Source organism: Ictidomys tridecemlineatus, chromosome 5, assembly GCF_052094955.1.
Source record: "Ictidomys tridecemlineatus isolate mIctTri1 chromosome 5, mIctTri1.hap1, whole genome shotgun sequence".
NCBI classification, from domain to species: domain Eukaryota; kingdom Metazoa; phylum Chordata; class Mammalia; order Rodentia; family Sciuridae; genus Ictidomys; species Ictidomys tridecemlineatus.
In genome coordinates, this window is record NC_135481.1 from 9,511,388 (window position 1) to 9,524,487 (window position 13,100).

General features: G+C 46.9%; 1 protein-coding gene across 14 annotated transcripts in view; it reads right to left on the minus strand.

Moving 5' to 3' along the window:
• LOC110598451 (phosphopantothenoylcysteine decarboxylase) overlaps positions 1-13,100 on the minus strand; it is a 74,043-nt gene that overhangs the window by 46,210 nt on the left and 14,733 nt on the right. For 5 of the 14 annotated variants that reach the window (XR_013438698.1, XR_013438697.1, XR_013438696.1 and 2 more), the window contains exons 2-4: positions 9,531-9,626; positions 8,566-8,694; positions 4,468-4,636 (exon numbers count right to left, since the gene is read on the minus strand). Coding sequence is in view for 9 of the 14 variants with exons in the window: in XM_078049286.1 (XP_077905412.1) it covers positions 3,754-3,839; positions 4,468-4,636; positions 8,566-8,694; positions 9,531-9,626 (480 nt within the window). In the remaining 5 variants the exon portion in view is untranslated. Of the gene's footprint in view, positions 1-3,537; positions 3,840-4,467; positions 4,637-8,565; positions 8,695-9,530; positions 9,627-13,100 lie in introns of those variants that run through there. The other 9 variants (XM_078049286.1, XM_078049285.1, XM_078049290.1 and 6 more) reach the window with 5 other exon arrangements.

Sequence of the window (13,100 nt, forward strand, 5' to 3'; positions counted from 1 at the left end):
TGAGAAAATGGCAGCAGTTAATAAACCCCATTTATAGTGGGGTTGCTGAGGGGGAAGAAAGGTTAAATGGACATGACAAGGGAAGTTAAAACAATATAAATGAAACTTTGGGACTGTCTCTGGATTCCAATTAACCAGGTTCTCACCATGCCCCGACTCTCCAACTACCCACCTTTTTTTCCAACCTCCCCCCTTTTTTAAAAAAATATTTTTTACTTGTAGTTGGACACAATATCTTTATTTTGCTTATTTTTATGTGGTGCTGAGGATCGAACCCAGGGCCTTACATGTGCTAGGTAAGCGCTCTACCGCTGAGCCACAATCCCAGCCCTCCAACCCCTTTTATAAAAATGATTTTTAGTTGTAGATGGACACAATACCTTTATTTTATTTATTTTTCTGTGGTGCTGAGAATTGAACTCAGTGCCTCACGTGTGCTAGGCAAGCACACTACCAATGAGCCACAACACATCTTCAACCCTTTTATGAGAAAGGGCCACACTAAATTGCCTTAAACTTGCAATCCTTCTGCCTCAAGATGCTAGCATTACAGGTGTATAGTACTGAATCCAGTTTATAGGCTTTTGTTTTGTTTTGGTGGTGGTACTTGGGGACTGAACCCAGGGCCTCACACATGCTAGGCAAGTGCACCATTACTGAGCTACATCCATAGCCTATGACCTATAAGGGTTTTTCGGTTTTGTTTTTGGTACTAGGGATTAAACCCAGGGGAGCTTTACCACTGAACTACATCCACAGTTCTTTTTTGAGATGTGGTCTCACTGAGTTGCTGAGGCTAGCCTTGAACTTTCAATCCTCTTGGCCTCCCAAGTCACTATGATTATAGGCATGTGCCACTCTGCCTGGGAATAAGTTAATTGGCTTTTTTGTTTTGTTTTGTTACCAGAGACTGAACACCGGGGTGCTTAACTACTGAGCCACATTCCTAGATTTCTTTTTTTTTTTTTAGGGTCTTGTTAAGCTACTGAGCTTGGCTTTGAATGTGCCATCCTCCTGCCTCAACATCCTGAGCCTCTGCATGCCCTTTGTTTTTTGACACAGAGTCTCATTAAATTACTTAGGCCCTTGCTAAGCTGCTGAGGCTATCTTTGAACTTTAAATCCTCCTTCCTCAGCCTCGCAAGCCACCACTTGGTGATAGGTTGGTTCTTGATGCTACCATTTCAGTTGGGTTTTTTTTTTTTTGTGCCCTAGGGTAATTGTATCCCAAAGGGTCACTTGATTAATTCAACTGCAGTGAGAAAAAGACCCTTGGAGACTGCTGGAGGCCTTGGTTCCTCAAAGCATCTATGCCTACAGTACTCTCAGAATATGCATGATGTGCTTCCTACCCCTGAACTGGAAGCCAGGAGAGCAAGGAGCTAGCCCCTACCTCAGTTACAAATAGGCAGTCAAGCCCTCACCACTGTAGCCACACTAAAGAGCCCCTAATCAATAGCAGGGCAGCAGGGGGTTTTTAGGTCAGAGTACAGGGTCTCTTTGGAGACTAGTCTGCATTGGTAGACACCCAGGCCCCTGTTGCAGGTGCAACCAAGAGGAAAGGATGAGGACAACCGAGAGACCAGGAAATAAGCAAGGGACCTAGGACTCAATGCAGTTTCCAACCCTGCTGACTACTTGCTCGTCATTTGCCTAAGGAGTCATGTCACCTTAGGATCTGGGATTTAATTTTTCCAAAAATGAGATGGACTATTTCAGTAAATGTTAAGAAAGCTCTTGGCATATATACATGTCTAGCTTTAACTTCCATTTTCTTGACAGTTACTGCATTCCAGACCCCATTTACCCACAGTTTTGGCTTTTCATGGTCTCAGTTACCTGTGGTCAACCCCAGTCTGAAAATATTAAGTGAAAAGTCACACTGCCTGTTTCTTTGTTAGTATAAATTTGTCAGTACACGCTATCTTGGTTTCAGATTATTGTTTTATCACCATGCTTGTGTTCAAGTAACCCAAATCACAGAATGGTGATGCCAACAATTCAGATATGCCAATGAGAAGCTGTTAAGTGCTTTCTTTACGTGAAGAAGTGAAAGTTCTTGACTTCATAAGGAAAGAAAAAAGAAATTGAATGCTGACGTTGCTAAGAAAGAGAATCCACATTCACACAACATTTATTACAGCATATTTTAATTTATTATTAGCTATTGTTGTTAATCTCTTACAGTGCCTAATTTCCAAGTTAAGCTTTGTCATAGGTATGTTATGTGTGGGGAAATGCATAGTATTAATAGGGTTCAGTACTATATGTGGTTTCAGGCATCTACTGGGAGTCTTGGAATGTGTCTCCAGAGGAAAAGGGGACACCTGTATTTTGCACACATCATCTCACTTAATCTCAACAGTTTCACAAGGGAATAATGATAATACAGATGCAGAAAGTAAGGATCAGAAAGGCAAAGTCCCAAGCCAAGGTCTACCTGTGATAAATGGCAGAGCTGAGATTTGAATAGGGTCTGTCTGGCTTCAGGGCTTTTTGTCCGTATGTACTCATATTATGTGGGGACAGGATAGTGCTAGTCAGTCATCACCCTACGTTTTCCCTGGCCTGATCCATCAATGCTTTCAAATCTCTGAGATCATAGATGGGTTGTAAAGAAAGGACAGAATCTCCTAAAAGATCACTTTTTTTAAAAAATTTCCTAGAATCCTCAAATTCATAGCATGGTCTGTGGAAAATCTGAGAGTCCTGCCACCTCACAAATTTCCTGACTGTGTGACACTTGGACACCTCATCAGAAAGTGGAAGCTCCTAAGGCCTGGCCAGGGGCCTGCCATGCCAGGTCCCTGCGGCTAGCGTTTCAAAAAGCAATTCCTGGGCAAGAGAAAAATAGAAGTCTCCCAGACACTTAGTCCTCCCAGGTGTTCAGGGACATATAGCAGTTTTCTCTCCTAGCTTGTTGTACCCCTCCCAGGAAGAGATGGAGAGGGGTTATAGAAAGCAGGCACCCCCTGGTTGAAAGAAGTTGTGCCTTTGGTCCTGTTTAACCTGGAGCAGGTCAGAGGCCTCTTAAGCAAATGCAGGAATCTTCACTGTGGGGAGCCACTCTGAATGACCCACCTTCCAGTCCTGAAGCAAGAGGCTCTAATCAATCACTACATTTTGTAGTGACTTGGGCGTTGTCCCAGCCCAAGAAGTAGGTATGTCTTCAGATGTAGGTGTCAACCCTGAGGTTGAGTTACACTCATCTGTTGCTTGTAATCCTGCCCCTTCTGGCCTTTTTCGTATAGAACTTTCTAAAGAACAGGAGTCCCCCCAATAAAAGCCCACTTCTGAACATGCTCCCGCTCAAGCACGCACACACTTTCTCTCTCTTTCTCTCTCTCTCTCACCAGCCTCTCTCGCCTGACTTTTTCTTGCTTTCCCTTTTGGGGAGCCTGAGGCAGAGAGAGCGGAGCCATCTGGAAGATTGTTTAAAGGTAAAGTGTGTCTGTGTTTTATTTGGTGTCCCTGGAAAATCATACGAGCGACCTTAAGTTCAGCTATCCGTGCAGGTTGGGGGCAGCACTTCACCATATATTTTTTAAAATTTTTATTAGTTATTGATGAACTTTTATTTATTTGTTTGTTTTTATATGGTGCTGAGAATTAAACCCAGCGCTTGCAAGGTAAGCGCTCTGTCACTGACCCACAGCCCCAGCCACATCTTCACCATATTTTGATGATGCCCTTCTTCACCATCTTGGCCTGAAAACACACTGAGTGCAGAGGTACACCCATAACAGAAATCAGTTCAACTCTGCTGGACGCCACTGTGCTGGGAGAGGACTTCTTTCACTTTATCCACAATGGTCTCCACCTCAGCCATAGCACCCAGACCTGGGAGCAAAGTTCTGTGCTGTAATCAAGGGAGGGCTGGACAGCTAACAATGCTTGCAGCCCCCTGCCCAAAGTTCCCCATCACATCCCATCCAGAGACGAAGGCCTAAAAAGGCCAGGCCCATCATTGCACCAACAAGACCCATCAAACCCCTCCTAAGACACCCCAGAATAGTCCCCAGGAATCATTCCACTAGTCATCCTTGACAGTGTGTATGCTAAATTCCAGCGACTCTAACAAGCACTTTTACTTATTTTTGTAGTACTAAAGATTGAACTCGGGAGTGCTCTACCACTGAGCTACATCCCCAGCCTGTTTTTATTTTGAGACAGAGTCTTGCTAAGTTGCTGAGGCTGACCTCAAACTCGAGATCCTCTTGTCTCAGTCTCCCAAGTCCCTGGGATCATAGGCATGCGCCACCAAGCCCGACCTCTACTAAGCATTTGATATATGTTATGTTATTTTATCCTAACAACTCTGAGAAGCAAGAATTAGGATTCTCATTTTCCAGGCAAAAGAATTGAGCTCAGAGAATAGTTCTACCTGAGGTCACTACAGGCCAGAATATGACCCCCAAAGCTGAGCCCCTTCCACAGTCATGGGCTGTAAGCCTGATAAGATACCTACCTTGATCTCCACACACCAGCTTCTTGTCCACACAGGGGATCTCCACATAGCCAAAGGCCTTGAGTTGGTCCACCTGCTGTGCAGTAAGGGGGTGTTCCCACATGACGGTATTCATGGCAGGACAGAAGAGCAGGGGTTTGCTGCGGTCCCAGGCCCGGATGACACACGTCTGTGAAGAAGGGGGAGGTCCTGCTCCTCTGCCTACCACCCCTTCCTAGCCCTCCTAAACCATCTCCACTGTCCTCCAGGCTATAGTCAGCGGCCCAGTTGGAGGCTCAGGATGACTGGGGCCCACCTGTCTCATGTCCCTGGGGTTAGGGGACTCCTCAAACCTCACCATCTTTCCTCAAGCTCTGGCACAGGCACTACACACAGCAAGTGCTCAACCAATGCCTTCAATGGCTCAGCCACCTCCAGCAGACCTCCCTCCTGTGTGTAGTCTCCCCGCCTCTAAGCCTGACCTTTCTCCACATTGGCTTGTGCCTCTTAGGTAGAAGCAACCCTGTGGAGCAAGAGGTAGGTGTCGCAGTTCACCAGAAAGTTAGGGACCAGACTGCTCATAGGGAGACCTACCTAGCACCAACTCTACTTCTGAGCCAATTAAACCATGGCAATGAAAACATCCAACACATGACAAATACCTTCTCTCATACTTTATTTCAGGAACCCTCATTGTGACCCTAGGAGAAAAGCCCTGCCCCTTTCACAGATGGGCAAGCCATAGTTCCCTGCAGGGTGAACTGCTGCCCAAAGTCACACCTGGACAAACACAGCCTGTGTAACCTTTCACTGCACTGGGCAACCTTATTGTCTCCTGAAGCCAGGCCATCCCACTGAGGTACAGACCAGAGTAGCTGTGGAAGGGCCTAACAGCTCTGAGTCCTTAATGCCATAGGCTTTGAATTCTGAGGTTGCATAAATCAAGTGTGTTTGTGTGTGTGTGTGTGTGTGTATGTGTGTGTGTGTAAAAATTATTTGTGAGAACCTGGACAAACTATTTAATGCCAGGGCCTCAGCTTCCTCTGCAAAAGGGCCCCCTTACTGGGTGGCTGTGAAGACTGAGGGTGTGAATGCTTTCAAAATGCTTAGCATAGGGAATGGTACCAAGAACAGGCTTTCAGGGCGGTGGTTCCTGTTATTACTACAGGACAGGCTTATTAGGTTGGGGGCTGCCTCAGGGGGAAATAAGTTTCCCTGTGCTCTGACTACACCAGGCACCTCCTCTTGGCCAGTAGCTCCTTGGGGAGACAGTGGCTGGAACACTCCTCCCCAGAAATGGAGTCCATCTGGGAAAAGAAGAGGATGTGCAGAGAACAATGCTATGCACAGACCAGGCTAGAGCCTGATCCCTTGGTGCCCCTGCCCTCTCCCAGGACAGCAAAGAGCCTCAGGATTTGTCTGCTTGCGTCATCCCAGACACTAGCATTCGTTTCCCATCAAGTCCTCTCAATGTGCAACGAGGTTATGAGTGGACAGTTTCAGTCACACTTCCTCTTGGCCCCATGCCACCTGATACTTCTGCAGAAGTCCTGAGCATACCTAGAAGAGCCCCTTGTGTGTGTGGTATGGAGATGGGGGCTGGGCTAGGATTTCTAAGCCATCATCAAAGGAAAGCACACCAACCCACATACCAAGGATGCTGACAGTTCAATTTTTATAACATTTGATATTCTTTGAAACATTTGCGCCTTCAAGTAAATTCCTTTGAGGCAAATAGCCAGACTTGGGAACATATTCTACTGCCAATTCTGGAGGAGAGAACCCCCAAAATTTCAGGGAGTGGCAATGGCCTTGAAGAAAAAAAAAAAGGCATAGAGCTTTCAGGAGACAGAACTCTTAGAGAGGTCGGCCGAGACTGAACTCTGAGGTGGATGTGCTACAGCACATCAGACACCTCTGACCAGGCAGTGGGAATCTGAGAGTTTGGTGGGATGGTATAGACCACCCCACTCTGAGCTGCTTCAAGAAAAGCAACAGGGTATTTCTTTTGTTTTAGTGCCTGCTGGCCAGGTTCCAACACTATTGGGCATTCTTTCTTTCTTTCTTATTTTAGTTGTGGATGGACACAATATCTTTGTTTATTTTATTTTATTTTTTTTAATATTTATTATTTTTTAGTTCTCGGCGGACACAACATCTTTGTTGGTATGTGGTGCTGAGGATCGAACCCGGGCCGCACGCATGCCAGGCGAGCACGCTACCACTTGAGCCACATCCCCAGCCCATCTTTGTTTATTTTTATGTGGTGCTGAGGATCAAACCCAGTGCCTCACACGAGTGAAGCAGGCACCCTACCACTGAGCTATAGCTCCAGTTCCTTTTTTTCCCCTTTTGTACCAGGAATTAAACCCAGGGGTGCTTAATCACTGAGCCACATCCCCAGCCCTTTTTGAGATAGGGTCTTGCTAAGTTGCTTAGGGCTTCACTAAATTGCTGAGGCTGGCTTTGATCCTCCCGACTCAGCCTCCTGAGTTGCTGGGATTACAGGCTTGCGTCACTGCACCCACTCCTACTGGGCAATCTTGATAATGCTGCTCTCAGATCTCCTTCTTTGCACTTGCTCAGGGCCACACCATCCAGGCGTGTTCTGCTCAACCTGTGCTCTTGGTCAAGAGATGCTTAAGTCACTAGTAGATTCCCCAGGAAGGCCTCAAGAGCCCCCTGACAGTCGGCATGGTGGGGCTCACTGACAGGCTCACTAATTATCTCTTATCTGACCCCCACAAAACCCTAATCCAGCTTTAGTATTCACCTTTTTCACCATGGTAAACTAAAAAACTCCCAGCTGTTGACATATGGAAAATTACTTCTGACCACATACATACAGTCTTTTATTGAATGCCTACCACATTCTCAGTAAAGCAAGGCAGTGACTCTGCTATGAAAGGACTAACTGGGGTCTGGTGTGGTAGTGCATGACCTTAATCCCAGCTACTTAAAGAGGCTGAGGCAGGAGGATTTCAAGCTCAAGGCCAGCTTGGGCAGTTCAGTGAGACTCTGTTTCAAAATAAAAATCAATTAAAAATAAAGGGTTAGGGACATAGCACAGTGGTAGAGTACCCCTGAATTCAATTTCTAGTACTGAATTTTTAAAAAATGGACTAATAGTCACTTAAGACCATCATTACCCATCAGTCACTATACACGTGACTATGATAAAAAAAACCCTCTTCTGCCAGGGCCTGTAATAATTCCAATGACACAGAATCTCAGTCAGGAGAATCAAAAGTTCAAAGCCAGCCTCAAGAATTCAGTAAGATTCTTAGTAACTTAGAGACACTGCCTCAAAATGGTAAAATGTTCCGAGGTTCAATCCCCAGTACAAAAACAAAACACTACTCTTCTTCCATAATGAAAGCCCTCTGTGTCCTTAGCACAGTCCCTAGGATATGGGAGGTGAAAGCTTAATATATGGGAGAAAGGTAATAAGAAAGAGAGAGGAAGTAGAAAAATCACACCCAAATAGTTCCAGGATGATCATATAATCAAATCAGGAGACCAACAGATCCTCTTTAAGAGTGACAGCTCCCTGGCTGTCACAGAGGCCTAAGCTAATTCCTACTTTTGTATATCTGAACCTCTCCTCCACCGTTCATAGGCAATTATCTCTTGTTCTGACTTTTTCTTCTTTTCTCTGTAAACTTTCTCTAACACACAGGAAAACTGAGTCTTAGCCTTGGGGCTAAAGAGCTACAAGAGATATGTTTCTATTGGAGATCTAGGAGGAAGTAAGCACCCTTATCAGATTGCCCACATGTGCATATATCCAGATCCTGAAGGGGGAGGGAATGGACAGCAGAAGGCAGCTATGATGGAAGACAAAGAAAGCATGGGGCCAAGGTTGGGCATCTGACTGAGCACTGGGAGGTAGGCAAGAGGTGGACACACCCAGAGAGCATCAGCAAGTCCAATGGATCTGCAGGCCCAGGTCTGCTGCCCAGTTGCTGGAGACTAGGGGGAAAGGGGCAGTGGAGCCAGGGGCACCACATTCTTCCTGAGCAAACCTGGGTCCCAAAGTAATAGGTCTTCTTGTACAAGGAAGTCTGCAGCTCAGAAAAGTGGGAGAGGGAGGGATGAGGATGCCAGGGAGTCACTCACAAGCAAATTGTCACAGATGCCACTGGCCACTTTCCCCAGGGTGTTGGCATCGAGAGGAGCCACTAGCATCAGGTCAGCCCACCTCCGCAGGTCAATGTGGAGAACTGGGTCAGAGCGGTGCTTCCACATCTGGCAGAGGGAGGAAACAGTGTCACTCTCTATGTGATAGGGGGAGGGGACCAAAGCAATCCAGGTACAACCCAGGAACCCAGGGAGACCACCTGACCTCCCTGCTCAAGTCCACCACAGTTCCCTCTCACAGCTCGGCTGGCAAGCACTGGCCAAGCAGCCAGCAGCCTGACAGAAACCAGGCCTGAGGAAACAAACGCCCCTTGTCTCTCTCAGCTATTCCCTTTATGGTTTGGTTTTCAACAGAACTGACATCTGGCAGGGAACTCCTGGCCTGTCTGCTTGAGGCGGATGCTTGGATTGTCCAAGCCAGTGGAAGGGCTCTGGGGCAATGAGAAATGGAGGGGGCGGGGTTGGGAGAAGAAGCCAGCCAAAAATGTTCAAGATTGAGAATGTTTAAAAATGCCTGGCAGGGCATCCCTGTGAGGCCCACCCTCCACGTCTGGTGGGTCAGCTAGTGCCCGCCCCTCCACAGGAGGGCAGAGGCAGAGCCTGGAGGCCATGGGAAGTGAGGCACTTTCCACAGCCCTGACGCCAGGAGCCACGTGGACAAGGGTGGTGGGAACAGAGCTCCTCTGTGGTTTCATCAGCCCAGATAAGTACAAGGACACTCAACCTCAGGCACTGGGCCAAAGCTGAGCTCTGCCTGGGAAGGGAGGGACTGTGGGCCTCCCGCAGGCCAGAAGCTAGACAGATGTTTTCCTCTTCGCCTTTGCCCAGATGGCCCTGACCGCTGACTTCAGCCCAGCCTGTCTGCTCTGGCCGCCAGGACCATAGGCTAAGGGAGGACAGTTCTGTCCTGTTGGTAGAAATGTCTTGTTGGGCCCAGCACTAACCTCCCATTCATCAGAGTCACTGTAGAGGGTGACAGGAATGTCCTGGGGGTTGTAGAAATGTTTGGCTCTTTCAGTTGTGACCACTGTGACTTCCAGCTGTCACCAAGAAAAAGCAGAGGAGAGGAGAGAAAAGGAGGGAGAAACTGTTACTGGAGCTACAGACTTGGAGGCCACACACAGGCCAGGCAGGCAGACGTTTTCCTCACAGCCTGGCTTTAGAGAGGACTTCCCCAGAGCAGTGAGCCCCATGTTTGTACAGCTACTTCCGCTGTCACCCAAAGGTCAGGCCTGGCCAGGTGCAGCTGTTTCACTTCCCCATCTGAGGGGCCACTGAGGACTGAGTCACAAACTATCCAGTGCATATAAAGTGGCAACTCTTGCCACTTAGGCAGAGTGAGGCCAGGGGCTGAGGCAGGGAACCCAAGGCAACTAGTGAGGCCACTGAAGGCAGGAGGGGCGCCTGAAACAGCTCACCAGCTCTGTGCCACATGGCAGTCCTGCCCTCTGCAGGCCAAGGCACAAGATCTGGGACTGGCAAGCTAAGTCTGCATCCACACACCAGTGAGAGCAGTTTCTTCTCTATTTCTAGGAACAGGACTCGTGGGCTCAGGCTGCAGTCAGGCTCCCGGAAAGCCAACCCTGTGTGCCCAACACTCATAGGGGAGAATGAGTTTCCCTTTACCTGACCCATTTACAAATCACTAATACAAACAAGGAAGGTGTTTAACCTGCTCAAAAGAACAAATGGCTGAGAGAAAAAACACACATAGTGTGAAAGGCCCTAGATGGGCTAGCCATCATCTGTAAAAGAAGATGTCAGACTAACTAGTTGGCAAAATAACAAAGGGGACCAGAGGAGTGGCTGGAGGGGAAGGGTGTGGGAAATCACACTTTTGGGGGAAACCACTAAGTTAGGAGAGGACACTGAGTCCCAGAGGGAAAAGAACCAAAGGTGACATGGACAGAATCAATGACTAACCACAGCAATGGGCAAGGGCAAAACAATATCTGGAGCAGAGCCAGCCTGCAGACACTCTGTGTGTCCTGCACAGGTTATAAACATTTGTGAGCTAATATGGAGATTGGAAGATTTCACACAAGAAATTCAATTTCCTGACTTCTCGTGCAAAAGCAAAAACTCTGGTGCTGTTGGATCCACATTCCTACTTGATAAGGACTTGGTGGCATTGGTCAGGGTGCTCCTTTGGAATGGGGCATGTCTGAAAGGAAAGTGAGGAACCAGGAGTCGGGTGAGCAAGAAATGAAAGACAGAGACCAGGCCGAGATACACACACGAGTTTATTTATCAGAGCTGACAAATAAAGGCCATCTCTCAATAGACAGAGAGGCAAAACAGGATTGGGGTTCAGGACTTTTATGCGGCCAGGTGGGTCCTAATGCGAGCAGTTAAGGGTGGGGTTGGTATGAGGGAGTAGTGAGCCGCCTTTCTCAGACAGGCCCTTGAGCAGGAAAGCAAAATTTTTCTTAAAATGGTGGCTGTCACTTAAGCTGGCCATCCAGATGCTAAGCAAGGACCTTACAATGCCCATGCCAATTCAGCCTAGTCACTACTCCTCCTACTGTCCCCCTGAGGCCCACTTTCCTGTTGTTTTCTGTCTTTAGTACAGGGAGTGGGGGTAGCCATAGTCTACACAGCACCTGAGAGCAAAGCTGGGACCAGGGGTAGATATGTCACAGAGAAGAACTAAGGAACAATTGAAGGTCTGGGGCTCCTGGCTCTACTGACCTGTCCATTGCCTGACCACTTCCTCTAAGAATCTACCATCCCCAGGACTTGCTCCAAACCTCAGGGACTTTTTAGAGGTCTTTTAAAACAAACTGCCAGAATACTGGAGGCTCCTTTAAGATAGCCCTCAACAAACCTTGCCCAGTTCTGAGCAAAATGCCAAGTAAGCAGGGTTGCCTTGTCTCTCCATAGAATCCAGGCCTGGAGAAGTTACTGTACTTGCACAGGCAGAAAGAGCAGAGGGAGAGGGGACCATGCTGAGGGTCTTGACTTCTTCATGGGGAAGTGTGAGGCATAAAAAGTTAACATAACCATGATTAACATAACCATGATTTGGTTAACATAACCATAACAATGTAAAACTCTCAAACCAGGAGAAGAAAATTCAATTTACACAAAAAAGGAGAAGCAGCAGCAGACAGAAAATAGAAAGCATTAAGTAAGATGGCAGAAGTAACAGGGTGCAATGGTGCATGCCTATAATCCTGATAACACAGGAGGTCAAGGCAGGAGCATCACAAGTTCAAGGCCAGCCTCAGCAATTTAGGAAGACCCTGTCTCAAAATAAAAAATTTTTAAAAGGCTAGGGATGTGGCTCAGTGGGATGTGGAGCTCCCTGGGTTTAATCCTCAGTACTGGAGAGAGAGAGAGAGAGAGAGAGAGAGAAGATGGCAAAAGTAGTAGTGTAATAGGAATTAGCGTAAATATATAATGAGTTGCACTCCTGATCAAAATTCAAATGTTTGGTGGGCTGAGGATGTGGCTCAAGCGGTAGCGCGCTTGCCTGGCATGCGTGCGACCCGGGATCAATCCTCAGCACCACATACAAACAAAGATGTTGTGTCCGCCGAAAACTAATAAATGTTAAAATTAAAAAAAAAATTCAAATGCTCATCTTGAATGTTTTTTAATTCATCAATAGGTTGTCTAAAAAGACACATTTCAAACCAAAGATACATAAAGGTTAAACAGAAGAATAAACTTTCAGCTAAAACTCCCAAGAACAAAAAGGAGAAAAAAATGACAGCCACTAGGACACATTAATACATTTAAGAATCCTCAGAAGTGGAAAGAAGTATTAGAGATGAAATGAGATCAGATGAGATGAGATTTAAAAACCAAATTCCGAGAACCTACAAGGCAGCTAAGAAAAAAGTCCATTAGAGACAAGGAGCCCAAGGAAATCTCAGGAATTGGAGGTGCTGAGTACCTGGGAAGGTGGGAGGGACAGACGGCTGAATGTAGATGGACTGCACCATCTGCCAAAGGACAGTGAAGCCCCCCAGCACCATCCCAAACTGCCAACATATCACCCTTCTCCATCCCAAGTGTTGTCAGATTTGGAACACTTAGCAGACAGACGTCAAAGGAGAAATTCTGCAACAGAAGTATCTACAGGCTCCCAGAGAATTTTACTATATCCTAAGTATGCTGGGTCTACCAGGCAGGAGACTGGTGAGGTCTTTTCTGGAAAACCTTATGTTCCCAGGATCATTTGGGTTTTCCCAAACCTCAAAAGGAAGATGAAATGAAATGGGACACAAGGGATTCCTCCCATCCCCCACCGGTGTCACACCACTGGCCTCAAGCTCCAGACACTGTTCCATTATTCTTTTCCCCAATATTGATATGTAGTCATTTTGTTCTTCCTAAATTTCCCCATAAACTTCAGCTCACTCTGGGGGCCTCTGTTCTGTGCTCTAACTTCATCTTTGGTCACGTGTCCTCCTTTCTTTTTTTTAATTTTTACTGGTTATTGATGGACCTTTATTCATTTATATGTGGTGCTGAGAATCGAACTCAGTGCCTCACACATGCTAGGC